The 27,334-nt window shown below is 40.0% G+C and overlaps 1 protein-coding gene across 12 annotated transcripts in view; it reads right to left on the reverse strand.

The window, feature by feature from the left end:
- Nucleotides 1–2,644: 2,644 nt before the first annotated feature.
- RFX3 (regulatory factor X3) overlaps nucleotides 2,645–27,334 on the reverse strand; it is a 340,088-nt gene continuing 315,398 nt past the window's right edge. For 8 of the 12 annotated variants that reach the window (XM_051846162.2, XM_051846178.2, XM_051846183.2 and 5 more), the window contains 2 exons: nucleotides 8,125–8,167; nucleotides 3,734–4,701 (listed from right to left, as the gene is read on the reverse strand). In XM_051846162.2, the coding sequence (XP_051702122.1) occupies nucleotides 4,463–4,701; nucleotides 8,125–8,167 (282 nt within the window). In that variant the 3' untranslated portion in view covers nucleotides 3,734–4,462. Of the gene's footprint in view, nucleotides 4,702–8,124; nucleotides 8,168–27,334 lie in introns of all 12 variants that reach the window. The other 4 variants (XM_051846155.2, XM_051846152.2, XM_070051492.1 and 1 more) reach the window with 2 other exon arrangements.

The raw sequence follows: 27,334 nt of genomic DNA on the forward strand, positions 1-27,334 counted from the left end.
GTATATAAAATGCAAGTGTTCAGCACGGAAACACTTTCTCTTCGTACCCGCCCCCCCACCCTTAAAAAAAAACCAGCATTATTAGACATTTGGATATAGAGTATATTTTACCGGTCTAAGTCTAAATAAATGATCTTAAAGGCTTTTGTCCCCCATTGTATATCTTACAATGCTCAAAGGGTTAATACAAGGCATTACATCAAAGGGGTTTTCTAATACTAGAACTAAGCACTGAATTAATGCTTCTATTCCAGTTTTTTTTTTTTTTTTCAATCACCAAAGTTGCAGAAATACTAGGATTCCATTCATTGACTTGTACTAACCATGGACATGGAGGTTGCTCTGATTTTGCTACAAGCCCAACTGTCAACAGCACTGCATGCCAGCACCCTGCATCCCACCCCTCCATGTTCCGGCATGATTCATACAGATCACAAACGCTCGGATTTCAATTTTTGGGAGGTTGCGATTTTCTCACCAAGATTTTGGGGCGGGGGGAGAGGTTACAACCAAGGTAAATTTGTGTATATAACCACTGCCTCAAATTGTACATGAAGGAGACTCGCCCAGGTTTTTACCTTCTACTTGTGTCCACACAGGGAGGACCAACATCACAGTGACACACCTTTTTATTCTCTTACACTAATGTTTCAAGCACAGTATCATTTTAGACATCTCAAATATATCATCTGAAGACTTTTTAAAAATCTGAAAATGCATTTAGCACTTGTAGACAGTGCGTCACGTAAAAAGGTTCATGATCACGGTACCCAAACCGCATTCATTCCTGAATGACTGTGACAGCATTCTACAAGAACGTGTTCAGTTTTACTCATCTACTACAAATCAAAGGCAGTCAATGTTGCACACTACTAATTTTAGGTATGCAGTGTTAAAATCATTTTCTAAAGTTTACGTTTTAAAGTACACCACCTAAAGAGAGGTGCATGAACCGTGCTATACAGTACAAGAAAAAGCACAGAAAGAAAAGCAGATTTCTGAAAAGGCAGTAAGACTTATACAGTCAGTCCAAACCTAGTTTGGATGAAAATCCTGGAAAAAAAGTGACCAGCAACTTGATAGCCAAAGAAAAAATTGAAAATTGAGCCCTGTGTTCCAAGAAGATGGTTCACCCATTCCACCCTATTGTTCACTGGTTTCACAAATGCAAATATTTTGGGCATGATTCTCAAAGTATATGTCAAGGATCAAACTATATCCATGATGCTCAATCCTATCAGACGGAAAGAGTTTTCAGAAACTTAAAATAGCTTAGATACCTTCTTTCCTTCCATTCTTCCTCACAGAAAGTGTAGCACTTGGTTTACACAGATACACTTCATGACTCGTATTTGACTATCATGTCAAGAATGATCAAGAAGTCCTTAAAATATGTACTTGTATCATGTGTCAATAAACCTACCCTGAGGGTATTAGTGTCTAGTACTATGTAAAAAGTAAATTTGAATAAATGAAAAAATTGGAACTAGAATGTTCAGTAAGTACAATACACAGGACTGCTCCAATTCACTCGAATGTATAAATTACTATATTTTCTAATATATTTCACAATTAAAATTCAAAATTGGTGAAAATATCTGTGTATGCTTGAATGGGTGTATGTGTGAGCATGTCTGACTGTGGACTACAAATAAGTGGAAGTAGCGTAAACCAAAGGTCTTCTTTGTGTATTGGTCAAAACCATCTAGACTTGTCACAAAGAATTAATAGTCCTAAGTATTCATCAATATTATTGTTAAGTCAGGTTTAAACATAATAATATGTTAATCCCTAATCTGGCCTAATTCAGAATAAACCATGAACAACTGGAAGAAATGCTGAATCCTGGAGGGTCCCCAATCCCTAACTCTCGTGAGTCTACATTTGCCTGTCATTACCAGACTCCTAGATGATACACATCCAACACGAAATTAAAGGAGGCAATGATAACAGACACATGTACGGTCATTCAATAAACGAGATGAAACCAGTAAGTACATTTGGTCCAAGACAAATATCATTTAGTTCTGGGGACGGCAGGCAGAGATAAGAAACTGGAAAAAATCAGAAAGGAGAGGCAACATGAAGACTGTGTCTAGATTTTTTTGATTTCAATTTCACCTGTAAACATTTCCTAATGCACAATTAAGTAGATGCATGGCCTTTTTCAACTGACTATGTTGTGTGTGTGTGTGTGTGTGTGTGATGGCACACACTTATTGGTCACCTTTTTGGGAGGGGAAAGGCGGATGTTAATTTAAATGACATTTAGGTATAGGTGATACTAGGATGCCAATGAAGATTGCAAATACATGAGTCAGTTGTATAATACAAAATTCGAATCCACTTAAAAGTTACATCTAAAACATTTACATTTTACATTAAAAACTTTGTGGATCTTTATTTGAGTGGTCTCAGGCAATCAAGTAACAGATAAGCCATTTGGTATTTTTCACTTCACCGATTGGCTCATCTTCTTTCTAATCCCCAACCCCACCCCCGAACCCCACCCCACCCCACCCCACACAACTGGAAAGATAAACATCTTGAATTTACTATAGGCCTCATCAATAATCTGTAAATCATTTTGTGCTTTCCTTTTGTCTTTTTGGCTTTATTTTTGCTGCTTTGAGTTTTACAACAATTTCAATGAATGGATGTGCCTTTGCTGTCGTTGCCGTTAATAATGTGAGTGCTTGGAAGAACCTTGGCTTCTCATGAAAATTAAAAGGGGTGGGTGCACCCTCTCCAGGATCTGACATGACTGTGGTGCAGATTCCTGCCCGACCGGCTCCCAGGTGTGCATGTGGACACCTAGACACACAGACAAAAACGCCTAGACTGAAAAGATGCACTTCGATAAGTACCTGCTCATCTTGTTAGCTTTCTAGAACTGTACCTAGATAAGAATGGTCTAAAACATAGATGAATTTATGTAACAAGTTGGTATTAAAACTAGCCTGCTATTTCACACCCTTAAGCAATGTGATTTGTAATCAAGTAATAATCAGCTCTAAGAATAAAAAATAGGCTCATGGTCACTCAAAGAGGGAAACTGATTTTTGTCTTTTTGTTTTCCCTAAATTTCCTTTGAAGAACATGTAACCCGTCCTAACTTCAGGAATCTGAAAATGACAGGCACACTTTGTCAAATGGATTGAAGAGTTACTCACATGAACAAAATAAACCTTACTAAACCTTAGCTTCAGTTCTGTTTTAAGGCACCATGTAATAGCCGAGGTACGATGATCCCTGATGTACATTCTTCAATGGCAATGGTCCATCCAGCCACCTATCCAAATCCTACAGAATTGGGAATCAGTAACAGTGAGGTGTGCCAGTTACACTGCCTTCAGGTTCTGGTTAAAATTTAAATCCATGTACTTTAGAAACCAGGAAATATTTTTGAAGGAAATAACGATATGCAGGTTGCTACATTCCTTGCATTCTATAAATTTTCTTTTATAATAGCAGCATATTGAACTACTATTAGGAAAAATGACCTGGAATAAAAGAAAGTCATCCAAATGGAATGGTTTCCTGTATGTCCAGCTCAGCATAAGTAGCATGTACACTTAAAAAAAAAAAAAGTCAAGTCATTTTTTTCAGCTTCAGTATCTAACTAACTGCCCCACTTAACAGCAGAATGCATCTGTGCAGTGGTCCCAAATACAGAATCAGTAGTCTTTAAACAGAGGAATTGGTATGCAAATAATGGTTAAAATTCAATGTCTAACGGAAGCTTGCATTGTTAACATGGTTTAATAATTATGTACACAAATTATGTACATATTAGCATAATCTCTTGCAATTCTGTCATTTACTCTGAACTGCTAAACGCACAGCTCAATTTTTCTTCAGAGAAAAATAAATGACCTTTCCAACCCTCTAGCACTATTATAAAAATGCTCTGTATTCTTTTTCCATACTCCAAAAAGTTATCAAAATAGTGTCTTACGGTTCTGTCCAACGACAAGCACCTTTCAAAAGCAAATCTGATGCATCTGCTGCCAAATGGGCATGCCTCCAGTGTCAATCAAAGAAATTCATTCTTTTGATATTTCACAGAAGTGCATCTAATTTAAAACTTACACATAAAATCATACACCAAGACTAACAATCAACAATAAAATATTTTCAGCTACAAAAATGTAAATTACTTTTTAATTATAAGAAAACAAAAAACATTGACATTAAGTGTTGTAAAAATCCTTCTCGACACCTGAAACTAAGGAGGGGGGAAAAAGACTCTTATTATTAAGAGACAAATAATTTGTTTACGTTAAAAAAAAAAAAGACCTGGCAAAATACATACACCCATTCCATTTCACAACTCCATAGAAGGTAATGTTCAGCACAGATAGAATCTGACAACAGTCGACCTTCAGGCTTCTTGAATTTTCCACGTAAGCCCAGTATCAAGAGGGCTAGTGTAAGATGGAGAAATGCGCTGGCGTCTTCCTTAGACGGCAGTGTAGGTGTTTCCTGTGGCACTGCACTGTCTGATAGTCTGCGTACTTGTGACAATGTGCTCGCTGTGGATGGGGTTCAGGAGGCTGGGCTGCACGCCGCTCTCGAGAACAGGCTGCATGCAACCCACGGGGAAGGCCTGGCTCAGCTCTGTCTTCTCTCTTTTGGCTTGAGGCTCTGAAGAATCATCCAGTTCTTCATCCATTTCACTTTCTACTTCACTGCCTTCATCTGCACAGACAAGTGACACCAAGACTATTGTTAGCAGAAGACAAACTGGAACAGGGCAGTCAACATGTGCTCCAGAAACACCGGAACACCCTGTGAGTCAGCTATCTCTTAGCTCCTCTCAGAGGTTACCCTGCGATTCGTTGGATTGAAACATGTTGGCGCTGTACTGAAGCACTTACAACTCTTTTAAATGTTGTAAAGATAGTTTATTTTGGCAGTTTGTAGTCAACACTGTAAACAGCTCTTTAATAAAGGCCTCTGGAATTTCCTAAAGCTGTGTGGCCATCTGGGGAGTGAACCAGCAGATGGAAGACCTCTCTCTCTCTCTGCTTCTCTCTATGATTCTCTTTCAAATAAAAAATATATTTTATATTAAATAAAAGATAGTTATAATGGAATGTCATTTACTTTTCTCTAGCAGCACTAAGTTCATAGAAAATGCTCACACACAGCTGTCTTAGTGTGCTTGGTAGAGAACACCTCTTCAGGAGGTATAATTCTGAAACAGTGGAGAATATATTCCTGCCTTAGAAATATTTTTATTGTTGATAAAATGTATACACACAATCACATCAAACACCTCACCTAAACCTAAAATATTTCTATACTTTGTTAGCTGTCTATTCAATTCTACGCTACTCCGTGGCACAGCAGGTATAGTGAGTGTATAATGTGTATCTCTTCAATCAGAGTAAGTACTGAGTCTAATTTACCATTTGGGGGACACCTCCAGAAGAAATCTTAGCCAGTGCAGCTCTTCAATGAAATGGGTTCCTTGACTTTAATTATCAAACGGGGCAAAAATGATTCTAGGGAAAAGAGATTGGGAGCAGAAGGACTTCTGCGTGTGGCTGTGCAGTGCTCAGTCACCAGGAGCTAGGTCCTAGAGATGGTGTGTGTGATTCAAGAGCTGGGATCAGCCTGTGTGTACTGGCTAGAAATGGCCTGGAATGTAGACTGATAAACAAAGAAGTATTCTTAGATGAGGCCAGACAAGTTGCCTATCTGTTTCATCTGGTAACCATCTGTCCTCAGGAGAATAAACTTGACAATATGAGACTCTGTCGGGACAAACCTATAGGAAGGGTGGGGCAGGGACAGCGATCCCTTGGGGAGACATTGGCTTCATCAAGAGGGTGTAACTGAAACATAACTGTGTGATAGCTTTAATTGTGTTTCTGCATCTGTTTATAAATAAACCAAAAATGGGTAGAAGCATCATCATACAAACTCTTAATTGTGGTAGTCTCTTGGAGCTGGGACTATGGAGTTTTTACTTTTAGATTCTAACTCTGCATTCTTTACAAATTTTCAACAGAGCCAATTGCTTTTATTATCAAGGAGAAAAAATCCTCATTTTGTGGGCAAAGCCCACAGAAAGTCTTAAGACTTAACATTGAGTCTTTAGGCACTGAGTATGCCAGGTTGGTTGTATCCCAAGAGTACCAGGCCTTGGGGTGAATGGGGACAGCACAGTCATATCGAGGAGGTGAGGGCATATCACCCTGCTTCTTAGCTCCTTCTCCATAAACTTTTCTATGTCTGGGAAATAAATGGCCAAATAACAAAAGAGGCACTGAAAGGGAAAAAAAAAAATCATTTTCCAGCAGGTGGGTGAATCAAGCCTTACTGCCTTACTGTGGATGGACATGGCAGTGAGTTTATAGGGTAAACAAACTGAAGTGTTCCAGGTCAGTTTCACTTTGGTCCATTTCTGGGTTCTTTGGGGTGTAGACCATAAAGTGAGCCTCAAAAGCAACACCTTTTTCCAGTTCCTGAGCAGTGCAACTCTGTGGGCATTTTACGCTCCTACAAAGACCTGGAGACATTTCCTAGGAACCTACTTGGGGTTGTGGAAATACGGCCTGTAGAAACTAACACGAGGGCTGCTGGAGCTCTGCCAGCATCTCCCAAAGAAGGCTGGCTGTGGTTCTGTGTCTGACGGGGCAGCAACACTCCTAGGACACCACTGGGGACCCCGGCGTGAAATCCCCAAGATGAGGCTGGGAGGGTGGGAGTCAGGGCACTGTTAGTGTTGCTTTGTGTTGAGCATGAGTTCCCAATGCCACCTTTTTGACTTTAAAGTTACGGATGAGAATCAGCAGTGATTCGTTTTGCTGAGAGCTATTTGGTGGAATCCTATACAGCAGGGGTGCAGAACCTTTTTTTTCTGCCAAGGGCCATTTGGGTATTTATAACATCATTCACCTGCCATTCAAAATTATCAACTTAAAAACCAGCCTGCAAAGAATTATTGTGACCCACAGGCCAGACATTCCCCACCCCTGCTCTAGGGTTTGTATTTACAGCAGCAATATTTTTTTAGCTCTAATTTTCTAATTTCCCTGTGTTGTCACTATGCATATGACTAAAACAGGGATGAAGGCACACACAATAAATAAGAGATTTAAGGGAGCTTAACATGAGAATGATGCTGGCTCACGCTATCTTAATGCTTTCCACCACCAGGACCCAGGCGCTGAGCACTGAATATCTTGGTGCACTAGGCCCCGGAGGGCAGTGCCGCACGGCTTCACAGACTCTCCTGAGACTCCCCACCGACCCTGACCCGGAAGCACTGATGGTAGCTCTCCCCAGTCTTTGAGCCTTCTGTCTCCCTGTCTCCCTGCCTCCAGAAGTCAACATCAAGGACAATGCCTGCTTTTTAAAGATAGTGCTCTGTTGACTGGTGTGTTTACTAGAAGATGTGCATGTGTTTAAAACTGTCCTGTATCTTTATCGGAGATGCCTTTGCTTGTGCTCTGCTTTTTCAGTTGGGTAGTGTTTGTGGGCTCTATCTCGAGCTCAGGTCCTCCTTGTGCTTTTTATTGTGTGGTCCTGTTGTCGGGAGGTTCTTTGGGAATACACAGCATGTATCCACACCATACTGTACATTAGAATAGCAATACTGGTGTCAAAACTTAAGAAGTACGCATGTTACTCTCAACTGTACCACCATGGAGCTTGCTTATACAGTAAACATGATTGCCATCTCCGAGGTCTTTTTCTACAGGAAAGTGTGAACTGGTGAGGTAAATGGGCTGAAGAATCTTCTTTTGCCTGACAGGCCTTGAATAAAAATGTCTGGCCCAATTTTATCTCTTTTCTCCAGGACTCTGGCCATCATCAAAAGTAATTTCTTACTGTAATGAACTTCAGGCAAAAAGTTTTAGAAAAAAAAGTTTGTAACTGCATTTAAATTCAATTTCCTGCATTTAATATACTTCACCTAAGGAAGGCACAGGGATGCAGAGAAAGGGAGATACAATGCAGGAGTCTCGAAGACATGACTGTTACATTCAGCTAGGATTTGTACACCCTCACAAAATCAGACTGCTGCAGATATACACTCCATTTTTCTCTTGGAGAATATTTGAGTCAAACAGAAGTCATTAAAAATATACATTTATTTTCCATTCTTACCTTTATCCAGATTTCCAGGAGACACAGCATTTAAATCACCAAACTGTAAAACAATAGTCATTTGTGCAACAGTTATGATCAGGCAGAATAAAATAAGATTCTATCAGTCTGTGGTTAAAAACACCAGTTTATGACTTTTTTAAAACTGTAAACTAGTGGCCATTTTTATCTCTAACTACACAGGTCGTATAATTTTCCAATCAAACTTGTCAGATTTGAACAGCTTAAATAATGTCACAATTTAGCTGTCTCTGCAGAAGGCTAACAATTTTCTCTGCTCCATTTTACTTTTTATTGTTTCAACTTAGCAATGAAGCTACAACGGCCTGGATGACCTGGATGAAGAGGGAGTTGGCAGAATAAATGTGGAAAAGCTGCAACCAAGTAGGACACATTAGCCTTGCTCCCACCCGCCAACACACACACACACACACACACACACACTCAATGATTCTACATGGAGTCTCTGCATCAGAGAAACACGGGCTGGTGGTTCAGATGAACCCTATTTGGAAAGCTTTATATGAGTTGAAATGAGAACATTATAGAAATCTCAAAGTTGAGCATATTTATTTTTATAAATTTTTTATTTTGAGACATGTATCTTATAATTTGATATTTTTATTTACTAAGCAACTAGGATCCCACTCTAAAAAAGAAAGGAATCTGATCAGCACTAATGCAAACAAAAAAGCTTAAGATAATATGTAATGGCTTAAAACTTATCTTCCACCTCAGCTCAATAGCTTGATGATAATTTTGCAGTGAGAAAATACATTTTGAGAGTCTCACAATATGGATTACATTAAATAAACATCTGAATAGCAGGTAACAAAGCCCATCAGGTGAGGTAAAATGGCAAAACATCCACTTGTGAAATGGTAAATATCACTTTTTGTTTTTAATAAAAAGTGGTTAAGTCATTAATAGAAATTCAGATTTCTCCACAGGCTTATAGAAAGGATGAGACAGAAATTCTACTTATATTCAGAAGCTTGCTCATAAATAGTTCTATGATAGGAGTATTTTTTTCATCTATAAGGTAGATGAAATAAAACATCTTATTTTGCAAACATACACATATTTTTCCCTACCTAAACACATATTGGTCTTCATAGTAGCTACCTTGGGAGTCCATATACTTATTCCAAGGTCCAGAGGTCTGGAATTTCTCTTTGACAATCAGTTTGAAGGTTTAGTTTATGCCTCATTCAAGAAAAGCCATTTTGTTACTTTTACATCTCATTGTGACTCCAAACAACATTTCAAATTTTATTTACTATATTTGGTCTTCAGATGATTTCCTCAACTCACCAAAATCAAATTGGCCTTTACTACAATTGAGGATACTGAAAATAATGTCTCTTTTTATTCATTTTTTTTCCTCACATTTCAGACACAGGTTAAAAAGAGGCATTCCACAACATTTGTGAGTCATGGAAGCATTATTGGACAGATCTGCTGCCTTCCTACCTGACTGTTTTGAAGGGGACAGGGCCTCTCGAATAAGAAAGACTTAACAAGTTTGTTTGGAAGTCTGTCCCATTACTTCATAGTTACATCTCACTTGTAAAATAATATAAAATCTAAAATATTGAACAGGTGTTTTGAAGTTGTTCCAGAGCACATGGGTTAGAATCTTCTATTAGTCTAAATAAAAATCACAGAGCAAATTATGGGATTCTTTGAATTAAATAAGTAAGCCAAGCAACAAAGACTCAAAGAAATTATCAATTTTTGGTATTATTTGAATGTTTTAGAACTATACTCAGAGAATATTCAGAGTTGAAGGATCATTGATATAATATAAATAAACTTTTATTTATTTTAAATGAATATTTAATAACATTTAAGATACAGCTCTTAAGTAAGTTAGCAACAGTGATGCTAAACATACATTTATCCTTGAATACCCCTTATCTGAAAAGTTTGGGGCCAGAAGTGTATTTTTTCAGATTTTGGAAAATTTACATACTCATAATGAGGTATCCTGGAGGTGGGACTCACTCAAATCTAAACATGAAATTCATTTATGTTTCTTATATCTCTTACACACAAAGGCTGAGGGTAAGTTTATTCAGGATTTTTAATGTGCTTACCTTTTCGCTATGACCCATGACATCTTGTCATGCCTATGCTCAAAATGTTTCAAATTTTGCAGAATTTTGGGTTTCAGATTTTTAGATTAGAGATATAAATCTATATTCCACTTGCTGTTGAAAACATGTTTATGACTAAGTTATTATTTCCATTAATAATAAATAATATAACTAAGTGGCTAAGTCAAGCTCTGGACATATTTGAGAATTTCCTTCAAAATAAACCTTATTTGGTACTTAACTCCGAAAACATGACAACCTCCCTAATACAAAGAGTTTCCACAGAAAGTTTCTACTAATCTGAATGAATACACTTGATAACTGAAGATGTTAGAAACAAAAACAACCCAGATCACTAACATAAACACAACTGCATTCTCAGCTCTGAGTTCTCTACTATCCTCTTTGCTGAACAGCTTGCAAAGGACTTCAGAGACACCACCAGTGACTGCATGTCAGACTCAGAATCAAGTTCTACACATACAGAATACAGAGAGTAAAGGTTTGATATAAAAATGCCCTGTCAGGAAGTAATAAGATGTCAATACCCCAACATATTCGAAGGCAAAGTTTTTTTAATACATATTTTACATATGAAATATATATATATATATAATGTTAAGGATAAAACCACTTAAAATCCACAGACAGACTGGGTGAGACTAGGAAAATCAGCTCATTCACCTATTTATTCAATAAATATTTTTTATTGAAAGCTTACTACAGCTGGGTACTGTGCCAGCCAGAAGCAGTCAGATCAGTTTGGGAATACTTGCTCTATACAAAGGCGAGTATAAGTTGTTTATATTAGGAAGTTCAGGTTGTTTAGCAGAAAATGAGGCAGTCTAGGAAAACTTACAGAAGGATTTTAGAAAAAGAAGGTCAAAGTATTGAAGGAGAAATCAAGAGTGTGGGTTTATGGCATGAGCAGCAGGTCAGAGCAGCAGGAAGTAGGGAAGACTCAGGTTGGGCAGTCAAAGACAGGACCATGGACAGCAGACAAATGACAAGTTGCCTACATTAGGCCAGCATACACCCGAAACAGAAAAGGAAGATGAAACAAAGGATTTGTATGGAAAAAACTGAAGTTCACAAGAAAGTACAGAGGGTACAGTAAAGTTGCGGCTCCAGGAGCTGGAAAAGCTTAGCTTTGTGATTCCCCCGCTGCATAAAGGACTGGAGGGGGCGACTCTTCATTGCTGCGACATCTTCCCATTTGGAAGGCACATCTGTGGCTCAGGAAACAGTAGACTTCCTCTCCAAAGCCTCCTTCTCAATATCACCCCTTGCAGAGGCTTTTCCTGCACCCTATCTCATGTTTCTCCTCCACTACCGCTCCCCAGCACTGCTTCCTGCTCACTTTCTTCAAAGTGCCCACCACAGCCTGCAGGCTTTGTTTCCTCATCTACTATGTCTCCCCAGCCAGCACAGTAAGGGATGGGGTTTGCATGTATTCCCTTTGTACATGTACCCCAGGGCCCCGTAAATGGCCTGATACATTGAAGTCTGAATAAATACAAGAGTTATTCCATAAGTCTCTGGAAAAAATGGATAAAAAGGTAAGATTATTTTGGCTTAAAATATTCTTTAAATCCATGCATAGTTTTTCTGTAATATGAATTTTCCTAGAGCTCTTTGAACAGCCCTTATATTTACCAATGAATGCCTTTATTTCATCATTCTAGCTGCTTACACACACCAAAAAACAAGTTTGGCAAGGTTGAGCTTTGATCCTTTGATGACCAAAAACAACAAACTCACTTATCTCACATGATACAGTAAACACAATAGTGTTAGATATGAGAGTAGATGTTAATGACTAAACTGATGCCAGAGAATGTTCTAAAATAAAAACTAGATTCGACCATGGGCAAAGAAAGGCTTCCTATTCCAGAAACCACTTGCTCCAGGTCCTGACTAGGAGTTCTAACAATCAACAAACCAGGATAACAGCAGACTGAGAAAGTCTGTGGTCAAGGCTGCAGTGGGAGTCTGTCAGACCACAAGCACAGATGAGACTAGCAAAGGCCTTGAAATGTGAGTGAGTGGTCAGTACAGCCAGGGCAATAATCAGAAGGACCCCAGAGAGACCCTGAATGTCACCTTGACTGGTGACAAAACAACCGAGGAGCAGTTCCTTATAGCGCACTGAGCCCTACTATCTGCCCTTCTGCAGAGGTGCCACGAGAGGAAACTGGCTCAACACAGGGGAATGCAGTCCTAAGGTGCAGTGAAGGGACATTTGGTCATTGGAGTTCACAGCAGATGATGTCACAGTGAGGAAGGCACAGCTTGTACCATGATACCCGCCCACTGAAACAATGCAATGAAAGTCAGGGAGCCCAGACAGCAAACTGGTGGGGGCCAACAGGATGCTAAGAAACTAAGGCTGAGGACACAAGCCTGGGGGTGGGGGGTGAAAGGAAAGAGACAGGGATCAGGATGAAGATGTCACCCTAGGGCACTTTCCCTGTTGGAAGAATTTACTCCATCGTCGGGGGAAAGGATGAGTAAGTAATCAAAGTAATCACAACTACACTTTGGTTATCCGTATCATAGTTCTTTACAAGCATAGCCATCACTTGTTAACTGGTTCAGCAAATCTCTCAGAAATTCTCCCTGGGGTGGGCTTAGTAGGCTAGGCCTCTGCTTGCATCGCCAGCATCCCACATGGGCACTGGTTCGTGTCCCAGCTGCTCCTCTTCCTATCCAGCTCTCTGATTATGGCTTGGGAGGGCAGTGGAAGATGGCCCAAGTGACTGGCTCCCTGCATCCACATGGGAGACCTAGAAGAAGCTCCTGGTTTTGGATCAGCCCAGCTCTGGCCATTGCAACCATTTGGGTAGTGAACTAATAAATGGAAGAACTTTCTGTCTCTCCCTTTCTCTGTAACTCTGCCTTTCAAATAATTAAATAACTAAAATCTTAAAAATACAAAGAAAGAACTTCTCCAACAGCGTTAATTTGGTTGTGTACAAAGAACAAGTTAAAACACCCACACTGTGCCTGACACATAGGAAACATTTAACAAGTGACCACTGGTATTGCTGTGATTGTTGTTCTTACTCTTAATGATCATCTTCTCCCAAGAACGAGAAGGCAGACCTGCAGGAATCATTCTGACTACACTGTCCCGCCCTGGTCTCCCAAAAAGGACACCAGAAGAACTGCATGTTACAGAATTGTCCTCTCGGTCAGTCAGGTCAACAGCAGGACATCTCCCGTGCAGTCCACACAGATTAAAAATTTACAGATACATGCAATCTCGGTGGCTTTCTTTCATTATTTGTTTATTGAGATATAAGTCATCAAAGTCTAACAGCTAACTAAGCTTCTACATACACACACACACACACACACACACACACATACAAAAGCTGATGGCAGCAAATAGGAGAGAGTATGGTGTAGAGGAGGGGTTGACAGACATTTTTTGGTAAAGAGCCAGAGAGTAAATACCTTGGGCTTTCTGGCCCATAGATACAGTTGCAGTTATGCACCTCTGCTTCCATAGTGCAAAAACTCGGTTAAGTGAGTGGTGTGCCTCAGTCCTAATAAAATCGATGTACAAAAACAGGCCATGTGCTCGATTCAGCCTGTGGACTGAGGTTGCAGATCCCTGGCTAAGAGGGCTTGGGAGGCCATAGAGTACCGACTTCAGCTCATGAACACAGGAAGGAACAGAATGGTTTATCTCTGAGGAAGATGACACAGAAGCTGTGGACACATGAGGGCTACAGAGCCACAGGCTTTAAGAGAGGGCATCAACTGAAGACCATCAGAAGGAAAGAAACAAGGGTCAGCTTTGAAGTCAACTTCAAGAGTAATCTCCACCCACTTCCTCTGGGTGCTGGCATGCGTGGATACAGAAATATGCCAAACTTGGTGTTTAATTGTCCAAATGAGAAGGTGAAAAGGGAAGACAGAGAGGAGGTGAGAAAATACTGCATGGAAAGTAGCAAGACAAGAGATCAGGAAAAGGGCTATGTGTGTTACCAATTCAGATGAGCCAAGCTTCCTTAAGGGGAAGCCTGCTTCAGTTTGGATGGTAGACGAAGATGTAAGGAGAGAGCCCAATAGCAGAAGAAGGCAAAAGAAACCCGGAGTAGTTCCAGATGAGGATGGTTTTCAAGGAGAAACGGACTTCAGTGGAGAAATTAGTTGGAAGTTGTAAGGAAAGAAGAGGTGACAATAAAAAACAATATACTATAAGAAGAGTCTACAATGCACAATGAGTAACTGAGCACTCTTAATTCAGAGAAATAAAGCTTTTATACCATAATAGCTTCCTGTTGATACAGCAAATTACAATTTACAGGCTAAAAACAACATAAACTTCTTACGTTATAATTCTGGAGGTCCAGAATACCAAAATGGGTCTTACTGGGCTCAAGGTGTTGGCAAAGCTGTGTTTTAAGAAAGAATTACGCGGCCGGCGCCACGGCTCACTAGGCTAATCCTCCGCCTTGCGGCGCCGGCACACCGGGTTCTAGTCCCAGTTGGGGCGCAGGATTCTGTCCCAGTTGCCCCCCCCCTTCCAGGCCAGCTCTCTGCTGTGGCCCGGGAGTGCAGTGGAGGATGGCCCAAGTACTTGGGCCCTGCACCCCATGGGAGACCAGGAGAAGCACCTGGCTCCTGCCATCGGATCAGCGTGGTGCGCCGGCCGCAGCGCGCAGGCCGTGGCGGCCATTGGAGGGTGAACCAACAGCAAAAAGGAAGACCTTTCTCTCTGTCTCTCTCTCTCACTGTCCACTCTGCCTGTCAAATAAAAAATTTAAAAAAAAAAAAAAAGAAAGAAAGAATTACGGCTAGTGCTGTGGCTCACTTGGTTAATCCTCTGCCTGTGGCGGCAGCAACCCCATATGGGCACCGGGTTCTAGTCCCGGTTGCTCCTCTTCCAGTCCAGCTCTCTGCTGTGGCCCAGGAGGGCAGTGGAGGATGGCTCAGGTACTTGGGCCCCTGCACCTGCATGGGAGACCAGGAGGAAGCACCTGGCTCCTGGCTTCAGATCGGCACAGCGCCAGCCATAGTGGCCGTTTGGGGAGTGAACCAATGGAAGGTAGACCTTTCTCTCTGTCTCTCTCTCTCTCTCACTGTCTATAACTCTTCCTGCCCAAAAATAAAAAAATTAAAAAAATAAAAGAATTCTATTTCTTCTCTTTTCCAGTTCCCAGCAGTTTTCCACATTCCTTGGTTTGTGGCTCCCTTCTGTGTCCAAAACTGGCAATGTCAGGAGTCTTTCCCACACTGCATCATTCTGACGGGGGCTATCTTGCCTCTCTTCCATTTCTAAGGACCCCTGAGATAGCTTGCACCTATGTGGATAAACTAAGATAATCTCCCCATGTTAAAATGAACTAATTAAGGTGAAATAATTAGCAACCCTAATTCCATCTATAATCTAACACATTCATAGGTTCCAGGGATTTGGGGAGTAGACATCTTTGGAGGCCCATTATACTCCTACCATGTACACTTAAGTCTTTTTAAAAACACTGTCACAGAGGCCAGTACTGTGGCATAGTGGGTAAAGCCACTGCCTGCAGTGCCAGCATCCCATATGGATGCTGGTTCAGGTCCCGGCTGCTCTACTTCTGATCCAGCTCTCTACTATGGCCTGAGAAAGCAGAAGAAGATGGCCCAAGTTCTTGGGTCCCTGCACCCATGTGGGAAGACCTGCAGGAAGCTCCTGGCTCCTGGCTTTGGATAGGTACAACTCTGGCCATTGCAGCCAACTGGGGAGTGAACCAGTGGATGGAAGATATCTCTCTCTCTCTCTCTCTCTCTCTCTCTCTCTCTTTCTGCCTCTCCACTCTCTGTGTAACTCTTTCAAATAAATGTCTTTAAAAAAATTAAAACACTGTCACATTTGCCTGGGTGAATCTATATGACCTTAATATTTTCCCTACTAATGGAGGAAACACACGCAAGTGCCTTGAATTGTTTAGAACACAACATTTTTTTTTTAATTCATTTTCATTTGTTTGTGTTCTTCACTGGGGTGGGATGGGGTGCAGTGGTATTCAGGAACCAACTGCTCTTTTATATCATCTAGGACATTTGTACTTTATTTTTCAATCAGAGACTTTGAGTTCTATACACAGTACACTTCCTATCAGTCTGCAAGTTGTTACAGCATGCATTTCAAGGTGAAACCATGTTGGGCATTGCCTAAAATCTCCATCACAATATGGCGCCTGGTGGATGTTCGAGGGGCGTGTCTGCGGCTGCTGCGGTTAAGCTATGGAAGATCAGACCACTGGCAGGGATAGGTCCGCTTTGGTTCCGGAAACGTGGACAGTGCGTGATTCCTATACTTTGCTTAAGGTGCCCCAGTGCGTGCTCCACCCATGCCTGCCTGACCTTTTCGCTGATTGGCTCCCCTACTGCGCATGTCTTTCATAAGCTTTATAAGCCTGTACACTTCCTCAACAAAGCGGTTCCTGCTTTGACAGACTCACGGGTGCTTGCTGTGGTGTGCTTGACCCGTCCACCTTACCTCTCCTGTTTGCCTTGTTGGGGAGTGTCTGCACTGGCCCCTACTGGTTAGGGGCCAGTCTCAGGCATGAGACCCCGACAAAACCACACATACATTTACAAAGTTCAGGGTCACAGAGCTGAAAGCTGTCGGTGGCACATGAGGAAGTTGTTCTGGAGAAAGGTTGGGAAGTCAAAGCTGAGGAAAGCAAAAGCCGTGTGGTAGCAGGGCCAGAAAAGTCCCCAAGGTCACATCCAAATGCAGGTCTCTCCAGCACCTTTGATGTGAAAAGTTCCACACTAAGGAAGGGGATGCACCCTGGGCTTCTGGAAAATTTCCTCAGGAATAGCCTGAGCCACCAGCTGCTCCATAAACCGCCCCAGGAATTCGGAGAACCTGCATGTGTTAGCACAGCCTGGCAGCTGTGAGCAGACTGATCCTATACGGAAGCCCGAGGCCAGGTGCCAAGGTGCTGGCATACAATGAGGCACAGGTCATGATCACAGGCAGGGTATAACACAGGACTCACAAAGCACGCGTTGCCACATTACCCTAAGCATTCCTGCTGATCTGGGACCAATAATTAGCATCTGATAAGCAAAACGCCGAGAAAGCTTTAACTAAAAATACACTACTTATTTGGCAGGGAGGTGGGGGAAGGGGACCTCAGCTATTCTTAGTTCATGGTGGAGACCACTTCTGCCAGCAGTGGTACTTTCGATACTCTATGCAGGGAAGAAGATGTATGTGTACTTGCAGATGTATCCATTTTGCCCATTTCTGCCAGGGAATCACTTCCTCTGGGAAAGATCTTTGAGCTGTCATAGGGAGGAGGAACAGATGACTATGAAATTCTATGAAGTGTTTTCCATCCTTATTGTTGCACTAAAATGTCTCTTTGGTACTTACTTCACCTTTTTATGTGTATAAATTCTATTTATAATATTTATGATTTCACAAGTACTTGTAAAATCTTCTAGTCATTTCCACTAGTTAAGAATTAATTCAAGTCTAGCTATGACTGTCTAGTTAGATCTAATTATGTTTATGCATCTTGACTAATGTTGTCGTTTTCTTTTCTAATTGACTTCATTCCCCATTCTATTTTGTTGGTTGTGTTTTTCAAAGCATTGAATTAGTTTGCCTCTGATTATCACTTTGGCTACATACCAAAGAATGCTGTTGGATTCTTTGTAATTCCATGAATCACTTGACTCAACATTCAAACAGTGTTTGCATATTATTTTTCCTGTTGCAATACAATACATATTATCAAAGGCTTCATATGCTTTTTATGTTATCTGTTTTATTAATCTCAAATTCCAAGTTTATTTTTGTATGGTCCAAAATATCATGGTCTAATTGTGCACATTGTTACTTGATTGTCAAGGCAGAATCAATTTTAAAAGTCTATTCCAGAGTAGAAGGCAATCAAAGACAATCCTTTGGAGTATTAATACTTAGCTTCAGAGTACATATATTTAAGGAAGAGGGAAGAAACTGGAACTAAGATCAGGCACCTACTATATACCTATATTTCTGCCTGACTATCCATTCAACTATCTAATTTAATCCTTACCATGGCCCTACAGAGAAATAGTCCTTATGCTTATTTTTAAATAGTTGTTTATTTATTTGAAAGGCAAACTGAGGCAGGAGGGACAGAAAGGGGCAGGGGAGAGCTAGGAGGATCTGCCTTCCTGAAACCTATGTTGCCCTCCCACCCCCAGACTGTATTCTTATCCAAGACCCAGAATTCTCTGCTGAAATGCCGTGAGTGCCTTTTCATGCCTGCGCAGGTCTTTTCCCAAAGTTCAGTGTTCAGCGGAAAGAAAGGTGAAGCAAACAAAACTTGAACACTGGGCTGCACTGTCTACAGGTACAACCATACTGATACCTGCAGTCTAAGAAGAGGGGTGATGCAAAAGAGAAGAGACGTGATAGGGGTGGGCAGAGGCTAAGGTCATTGGTTGGCTATGTCTCTATCTCATCATTCTCTGGCATGGAACATGGAGAAGTCTGAGAAGTTCTAAATTAAAACCCTGCCTTACAAGTTGTTATCAAGACATATTTGTCGAGGTAGGTGGATAGAACAGATTTTATTTATAGTTTGATTCATAACTTTTAAAATATTTAGACATATGGTACCCTGTGCTCTGTAAATGCTAGGGTTGTGCCTGGCAACACATGCTTTATGCAAATAAAACTATTAGTGGAAGAGAAAGAACCTTGCTCCTAAACTAAGACTGCCTCCTCTTGAGGTTACTTACATTACCTAACAGGAAATCATACACTAATTTTTTACATCAGAGGAGTATGCCCTAATTTTGATTAAACCATCTCTCCTTTTTTTGAAATCATTAACTGGAGAGACAATGCAGGTAGATGTTTGAAAATATGTTCTCTCTGTACCAGGAAAGTCTTTACAACAAACATGAATTATGTTTGAAGTGCCTGTACTATCATATAAGAGCCATACTTTGTAGCAAATCACTCAGTCTCATGAAATGTTACAGCAGTCTATTTTAGTACAATGATGGTATAAAGAAACACATAAAACAACTCTTGCAAATTTAAGAATGTGTCCATTTCAAACAAGGGCTGATTCTTTAACAGCAGGCCAGCAACCACCATGTTTGCCTGTGGTGGAGAGCAAAACTACCATAAAGATAATTACAAAGCCAACAGCGCTATCAGCTAGTCACTGGGTAATGGAGTGCAGTGGAGGCCAGCAGGTGGAGCTGTCACGCCTAATCCACCCAGGGAATCCACACCTCCCGGCCTTTCAGTCGGAGCTAGCCAGGGAACAGTCACTCTTGCTAAACAATTCACCTTGTGCTGGGCCCTGCTGACGAGGACTCTGAGCTGAGATTTCTCTCCTGGATATGGACAGTGACCATTTTAGCCACTGAAATGTCTTATGAAATCTTAAACTTCGTTTCTTTTTCCAATTTCAAGCTCTTCAGGGAAACTTCTGTCTTCTAAACACTTAGAAAAACTCAACTTGGTACAGTGGTTTTCTGAAACAGTGACAGGCACACTCTAGGCAGAAGGTGCACTTCTTGGTCTAGGAGCTTTGTTTTCCGAAGAAATCCATTATATTAATGATTTTTTTTTTTTTTTTTTGACAGGCAGAGTGGATAGTGAGAGAGAGAGACAGAGAGAAAGGTCTTCCTTTTTGCTGTTGGTTCACCCTCCAATGGCCGCTGCGGCAGGGTGTGCTGCGGCCAGTGCACTAAACTGATCCAATGGCAGGAGCCAGGTGCTTTTCCTGGTCTCCCATGGGGTGCAGGGCCCAAGCACTTGGGCCATCCTCCACTGCACTCCCTGGCCACAGCAGAGAGCTGGCCTGGAAGAGGGGCAACCGGGACAGAATCCGGCGCCCTGACCGGGACTAGAACCCGGTGTGCCGGCGCTGCAAGGCGGAGGATTAGCCTAGTGAGCCGCGGCGCCGGCCCATTATATTAATGATTAAACATGGCAAGAAGTCCTACAAGTTGGTAGTCTGTCCTTCCTTCACGCTCTTGTATTTCCTTCTGTGAGTGAGTACTTTTTGAGCACTTATTGTAGATTGTGTTTACACAATTATGATCAAAATGCACTCCATTCCCTAAAGAGGATGAGCAAGAGGTTACAATCCTTAGCCAGCAGGGAAGAGAACCAAGTATAGGAGACTAATGAGAAGAGATCCCAGAGGGAAAGGGCATATAGCCCTGGGTTGCGAAGTCAATACATTCTTTCCCCCAGAGTAAGGGAAGAAACGAACAGAATGACAAGCCAAGAAAAGAGAGGAAAAACGGGGCAACTTCTACAGAGGCAATTCTTCAACTTGGATGATGAGATGTAGAAAAGCAGTCTATGTCACTCTTATTTTCACATTGTCAGAAACTGTGCTAATACAGAGGAACAGATTTAAAGCTAAAACCAAACTACAAAGTGCAGAAAAATAATTTTGATTTCAGTCTGCTTTGTGAGTGGGTACAGGGGAGCTAAAGGGTGTCGTTTGTTGTCGTCTTATGTCAGATTTAGCTTTCCAATTGTAATTTTCCTGGACTAACACCCCATGCAGTTTGCATATTCTCAACATCTTTAACAAAAGTAGAAGGAGGGAGGGTGGTGGGACTATCAGGAGACCTCCTGGATGGCAGAGAAGAAATCCTGAACAAAATGATGAAAGCTTACATCCTAGGCATTTGACTTGCTTATCACTACTGAGAAACAGAATGAATCTGTGTGTGTATGTGTGTTAAGGGGAGTTGTACAGTACAGGTAAAAATAAACTAACACAATAAATACTCCCTATTCTGAAACCCCATACAGATAACTTTTCAATAAATGATTAAAATGTGGAGTAGGCCCTTTGGCTATTTGGAGTGAGACAGTCTTGCTTTTTAAAATGAGCTCTACTACTTGCTAAGCTTGGATTTGGGGTAACTTCTGACCTCTGTTTTCCTTACTGGTGAAATAAGGATAATAGCATATATTTTACAAGGTTTTAATGAATATTAAATAAGAATATAAAATACCTAGTTCAGGGATTATCATAAGGTCTGTCTTCATTTAGAAAAATATTAATAAATTCATAAGCTTTATTATAAACAACAATCCACAATATAACCTTGGTAAGTATTCTTTAAATTTGCCACGCTATTACTGTTTCAACATGGCTTTTATCCTGCAAACTATCTCAACGTGTAATACAATTCATTCCTTTTAAAATGTTCTATTGTAACCAGCCTATTGTTGCACAGGTACATTTTCATTGTAATTCTAGCATATTCCCTAGCTGTACTAGAATAACACTCACTGAAATGTGTTTTTCTTTGGTTTGATTTTATTTTAAGCATGCATGCTTATTTACAATGACTGTACTTCTACAGGATATAACTCCTTCACTTAGCTTTTATCCCAAAATCTTTCCTGCTGAATTGTTACTGCCTTTTCCCAGGTTTTTGGTTTTGAAGATATTTTTTCTTCTATTTTGAGTACATCAGTTTCAATGAATCCAAGGCATTTTACTGTTGATCTTCCTCGCCTGTTATTAAATTTTCTTCCCTAAAAGTATTACTGCAATAGTATCTTTTATACATTGATATTCACAGTTAAAAAATTCAAGTATCTATCTTTTTGGTTTTTATTTTTTATTTCAAAAAACATATGATATAGATGGTTTACTATTTAATAAGTATAATTAAATTATGATAAAATAACAAATATATTTAATAGCTTAGATATCAAAATGTTTTTCACAGATTTTTACAAAACAATCAAAATTTTATAGATTCAGTGAATATATTAATAGGTTATGTATATTTTAATTGGAGGGAGCAAATAAACCACAAACTTCCAGATAGATTCTAAAGCGCCAAAAAGTTTCAATAAAAGGATTTTTTTCCTGCTAATTTTTCTTGTCAGGGGTGCACAGAAAGCCTTATGATCTTTAAAATTTTTATTTAACAGGTATGCAAACAGATGTAACTTGTATATTTTATTCTTATAAAATTTCTCCAGATAGCCTATAGGCATGTTTATTATATTTTAATCAAAATTTGAAAATTACATGTTAGCAGTAAATAAATTCTGCTCCTTTTCCACAACCTAGGGAAAAAAAGAAAGTCTGGAACTGGAGATGCTTTAGGGAGCTTACTAGTTGGTATTAGTGTAACACACCACTGAAATTTAGAAGCAAACTTAGTGGGGCATGCACGGTGCTGTTTCCAGGTTGGGGGCTCTAGTACTTGTATGCAGTAGTCTTCATTTCAACAACTGAAATGATAAGAGTTACAGTGGATGCAAAAAGGATATTTTGCATGCCTATATATTTCATTTATATGTAAAACATGTACTAGTCACTTCAGCCTGCTCAAATAATATAAGTAATATTAATTTTAAGGTTTATTTATTGCATGATATTAATGAAAAGACATATGAATGGTACTTATATTACTTTAAAAGGAAAGTCCTAGCCAGCGCCACCGGCACACCGGGTTCTAGTCCCTGTTGGGGCACCAGATTCTGTCCCGGTTGCTCCTCTTCCAGTCCAGTTCTCTGCTGTGGCCCAGGAAGGCAGTGGAGGATGGCCCAAGTGCTTGGCTCCTGGCTTCTGATCAGCGCAGCGCCAGCCGTAGTGGCCATTTCGGGAGTGAACCAACGGAAAAGGAAGACCTTTCTCTCTGTCTCTCTCTCTCTCTCTAACTCTGCCTGAAAAAAAAAAAAAAAAAAGAAAGTCCTTTTCCTTCTTCTAGACCTGTTTAGCTGTCTGACAGCACTCTCAAAGGAAACCTATAAAGGCAAAACAAATGCTTATTTGCAGGTTTGTGTTCATTGACTACTGAAGCAATCTTACTCGGGCCTGTCACAGGTAATAAGATGGCAGAGCAACAGTTTAGATTTCAGTGCCAGTTGCTTGGCTCCAAAGCTTGATTTCAGAGCTTCTAAGTTTTATGAACTTAGAGAAGTTATTGATGGCCCTGTATCCCATTTCAACATAGGTAAAACAGGTTTAATAGTATCCATTCATAGGGTTGTTGTCAGTTATTAAATATATGTATATATAAACTTTCAATATATATAAATATATATGCATATGACAATATGTAAATATAAACTCTGAATATATATAAATATATGTATATATGTAAGTTTAATATTTATCTATATCTATCTATATCTATATCTACTCAGAACAATGCCTGGCACACTGACTCTGTGGGGTGTCAGTTCTACGTGAAATATTGGATGTATTATTCTAATCTAACTCTTCCTCCTAACCGTTTACTTTGTTTACTTTGACAGTGCTTATTTGGTCACCCCAGTGCTTGAAGCCAATATATCTCAGAAAAACTTCCCCTTGGTAGTGCACCCTCCATCTCAGAGAAGACCTGTGCCTGTTTCCTTGTGCCTTGGCTGGTCTGCACCCCTTACCTCCAGGTTATCTTTGTCTGAACTCATGCTTTAGTTCTCACCTCAAACCTCATTTAATTGGTGAGGCCTCCTCTGATTTTTCCAAGTGAGATTAAGTGCTTCATGCCTTAAGCATTCCTCTATCTTCCTGACCTTTTCCTTTATGGCACCAACAGAACTTGTTGCTATGTATTAATTAATGAGTATGCAACCCCCACTAAAATGAAAGTTCTTTGAAGGCAGGGTCAAGTCCATTTTGTTCATTTAAAATTATATTCCAAGCATTATAAGTGTTTGGCCTGGAGTAGATACCCAAGAAGCACTTGTTAAATATATAATAAATTAATTTCAGAGATGAGATTCTCCCAAGTACACATGATTTGCCCAAGATGATGCCACTATAAATGGCAGAACCAGAAGTAGAACTCAGTTTTTCTAACATAAAATTCCGTATTATTTCTAGGTATTAAATCTTCAATTATACAAATCATACAAAGAATCATGAAATTAGTGTTGGGTAGGTTCTAAAATGAAATGTGAAAACACAAATTGGAAAGAACAGGACTATCTTAAAGTTGTTTGGAGGAACTGGGTCTCCCTGAGGAGCTGACATTTAAGATATAAAGTAGAAGTTAGAATGGGCAAGGAAAGGTGGGCAGAGAGTTTCAGATACAAAGGACCATTTACACATCCAGTGGTCCAAAGATGACAAAGACCTGGTGAATAAGAACAGCAAAAAGGTCACTCTGAATGCAACATAAGAAGTAGGAAGTTGGAGAATGAAGCTGATTGAAGAGGCAGGGCCAGAACATCCAAGACCTTGTGCACCAAGGGAAGAATATTGTCCCTTAGCTAATGGAAGGAAAAAAAACACTGATAGGTTTAAGTGGGGAATAACACAGTCAGTGTTGAACTTTCATAAGACAATATAAACTGCACTGTAAGAAATTCTGGGAAAAGGTCAGTAATTTGTTGGAGACAGGGAGTCGAAGTAGAAGGACCTACTATGGTGACAACATGATGTTCAGGTGTGTAGAATGATCAGCAGGGAGGAACATGGAGTCATCTGCTGAGAGAGATCCATTATGGGATGGATCCAAAGTTTAATTTCATTAAGTACTTAATAAACTCTCCATAATTAGTCACAATTACTACTTTTTTTTTTTTTTTTTTTTGACAGGCAGAGTGGACAATGAGAGAGAGAGACAGAGAGAAAGGTCTTCCTTTTTGCTGTTGGTTCACCCTCCAATGGCCACCACGGCCGGCGCACTGCGCTGATCTGATGGCAGGAGCCAGATACTTCTCCTGGTCTCCCATGGGGTGCAGGGCCCAAGTACTTGGGCCATCCTCCACTGCACTCCCTGGCCACAGCAGAGAGCTGGCCTGGAAGAGGGGCAACCGGGACAGAAGCCGGCGCCCTGACCGGAACTAGAACCCAGTGTGCCGGCGCCGCAAGGCAGAGGATTAGCTTAGTGAGCCGCGGCGCCGGCCCACAATTACAACTTCTTTAGTATTTGTTATAACTGATGATTGAAAACGACTTGTTACAATTGAGGGTGATGGTGATTTTTATGGATTTCAATGGATTTTTGATGTGATATGTTGCTTCCAGGCACTTCTGGATTCGGTGTTTGGAAATGGAAACTGTTTAAGGGGCCAAGAGAGGGCAACCTTAGTATAACATATAAGGGGGACATGGGAAAATTTTCTTTGTTTTTCTTGGATTTCCTTATTTTCCCAAGAATCAAGGAATTTTAGATATGATAACATAATCATTGCCAGTAGGTCTATGACAGCCAAAAGGTGTATGAGGCATGAACGCTTCATGGGGAGATCAAACTCATACAATTAGACTTAATTGGCATTCTGGGTTAACAGTGAGTGAGCACAACAACTCAAAGGATTTTCCTATAAATTGGGTTAAGAATTGTGTTAGAGCTTTGATCTTACAGTTGGCATCTTAAAACTCATATTTTCATTTAGATTGTTATTCATATTTCTTTATCTCCTGGTATTCTGTCATATTCATTTACATTTTTACATGTAGTACTAAAAAAGAACACCTATTAGGATACTAAGTTGGCAGTATTGATTACACAGCCAATTTTAATTCTGAACCAGTACTGCCTACACAAGCACACAAGGTGAAACTAAGCCTTTGCACTGTGTGACTGGCTCTTGTCCGCTGCCTTTGTTCCCTAGAGATGCAAGGGAAGCAAAGGCCAAGCATCTGGATCAGCTGTATGGTGTTAATGAGAATCCCTGTTAAAATTATCCTGTTCATTCTAGCACATAAACTCTGAAGCATAATCTGAAATTGATGGCAACTGTGTTAAAAATACTAAACGGCATGTCCACTTCAGAAGTTTTTAACCCTGGGTTGAGAATTTTACAGTCTCTTAATTACAGGCCAACTGGATATTTTGCAACAACAAATAAAATAGTAAGATAGTAGGACAACTAAACAACCAGGCAGCAAGAGGAAATCAAATCTAGAATATCCAAATTGTTTTGGTCACAAGAGGTACTATCTATAATTAAAAAGCTACAATGATTTTTCCTTAATGTCACACATTTGGCAACATTTAAGGACCATCACCAAGGCAGAACATCATGCAGAGACATATAGATCAGTATACAGCAAAGGAGTTTTGAAGAAAAAGAAATATTTCAACTGACATTCTGGGTAAGTTCAACATACATTTTACTTATAACTGAAAACTTATGGAGGCTCTTGATATATTTTTTAACATATTTTATTTAAACTTTGATGTTTCCACTTATTAAACTACAGAAAGCATCTAATAATATTTACTTTTACTGTTTTTAAAGTTTAAGTCCATATATATAGCTTAATAATGAACATGCCCTTCTTACTATTTTGGGTCATGTGTGATATTGTCTAACCTGTTATAATCCAGCAGGGTATAAAGTGAGCCCAACACAGCAAAATGATGCAGTGTTAAATCATTTACACATTTGCATCTACTCCTCACTGTATTAACCAGAATTTCAGCTTTTTGACACTGCTTGAAGACATGACATTTTGACTACTATCCAGGAATTCTGGAGAATTTTTTTATCACGTGGTTAAATGGGTTCAAGCATGGGTTTGAAAGTCACACTGAGTTTGAAAAAAGTCTTCATCATTTATTAGCTATGCAACAATCTCATGTCTCTACCATCTATATAACAGGGTAAAGCAGAGAATATCTCGAAAAGCTGCAATTATTAAATGCCTTATCACATATTAAGGACTTAGACCTGTGCCTGGCACATACAAACATCCAAAACATGTTACTGTCATTCATCATCATTAGCCTTCTACAATAGAAGCAATCATTTTATTTTAGGGGACTGTGAGAAACAATCTACAAAATACATATTTAACATTTTCCTTTTCATTCCTATCCCTCAGCCTTATCAGAAGCAATACTTTTGCTTATTTCCTACTCAACAGGAATTTTGTCACCTAGTGATTCTCCAGATTTTCTTTTACATAGACTCCTCTATAAAATATAGAAACATTCCATGAAGTTTCACAGGAAACAATCTTCAATTTTAAAATCGTTTAAGTATTATGTACTGAGGGATTTAAGGACACCTTGTAATACCTCCACAGCCCCACCTGACTCTGAGTCTCATTTGCTATTTTAATTAGTAACAGCTTCAGACTGAAGCTTGACTCAGCTTCTTTTTAAAAAGTTCCAGTAGGCCATGGTGTATCTAG

The sequence above is a fragment of the Oryctolagus cuniculus genome, chromosome 1 (assembly GCF_964237555.1).
Source record: "Oryctolagus cuniculus chromosome 1, mOryCun1.1, whole genome shotgun sequence".
Taxonomy (NCBI): domain Eukaryota; kingdom Metazoa; phylum Chordata; class Mammalia; order Lagomorpha; family Leporidae; genus Oryctolagus; species Oryctolagus cuniculus.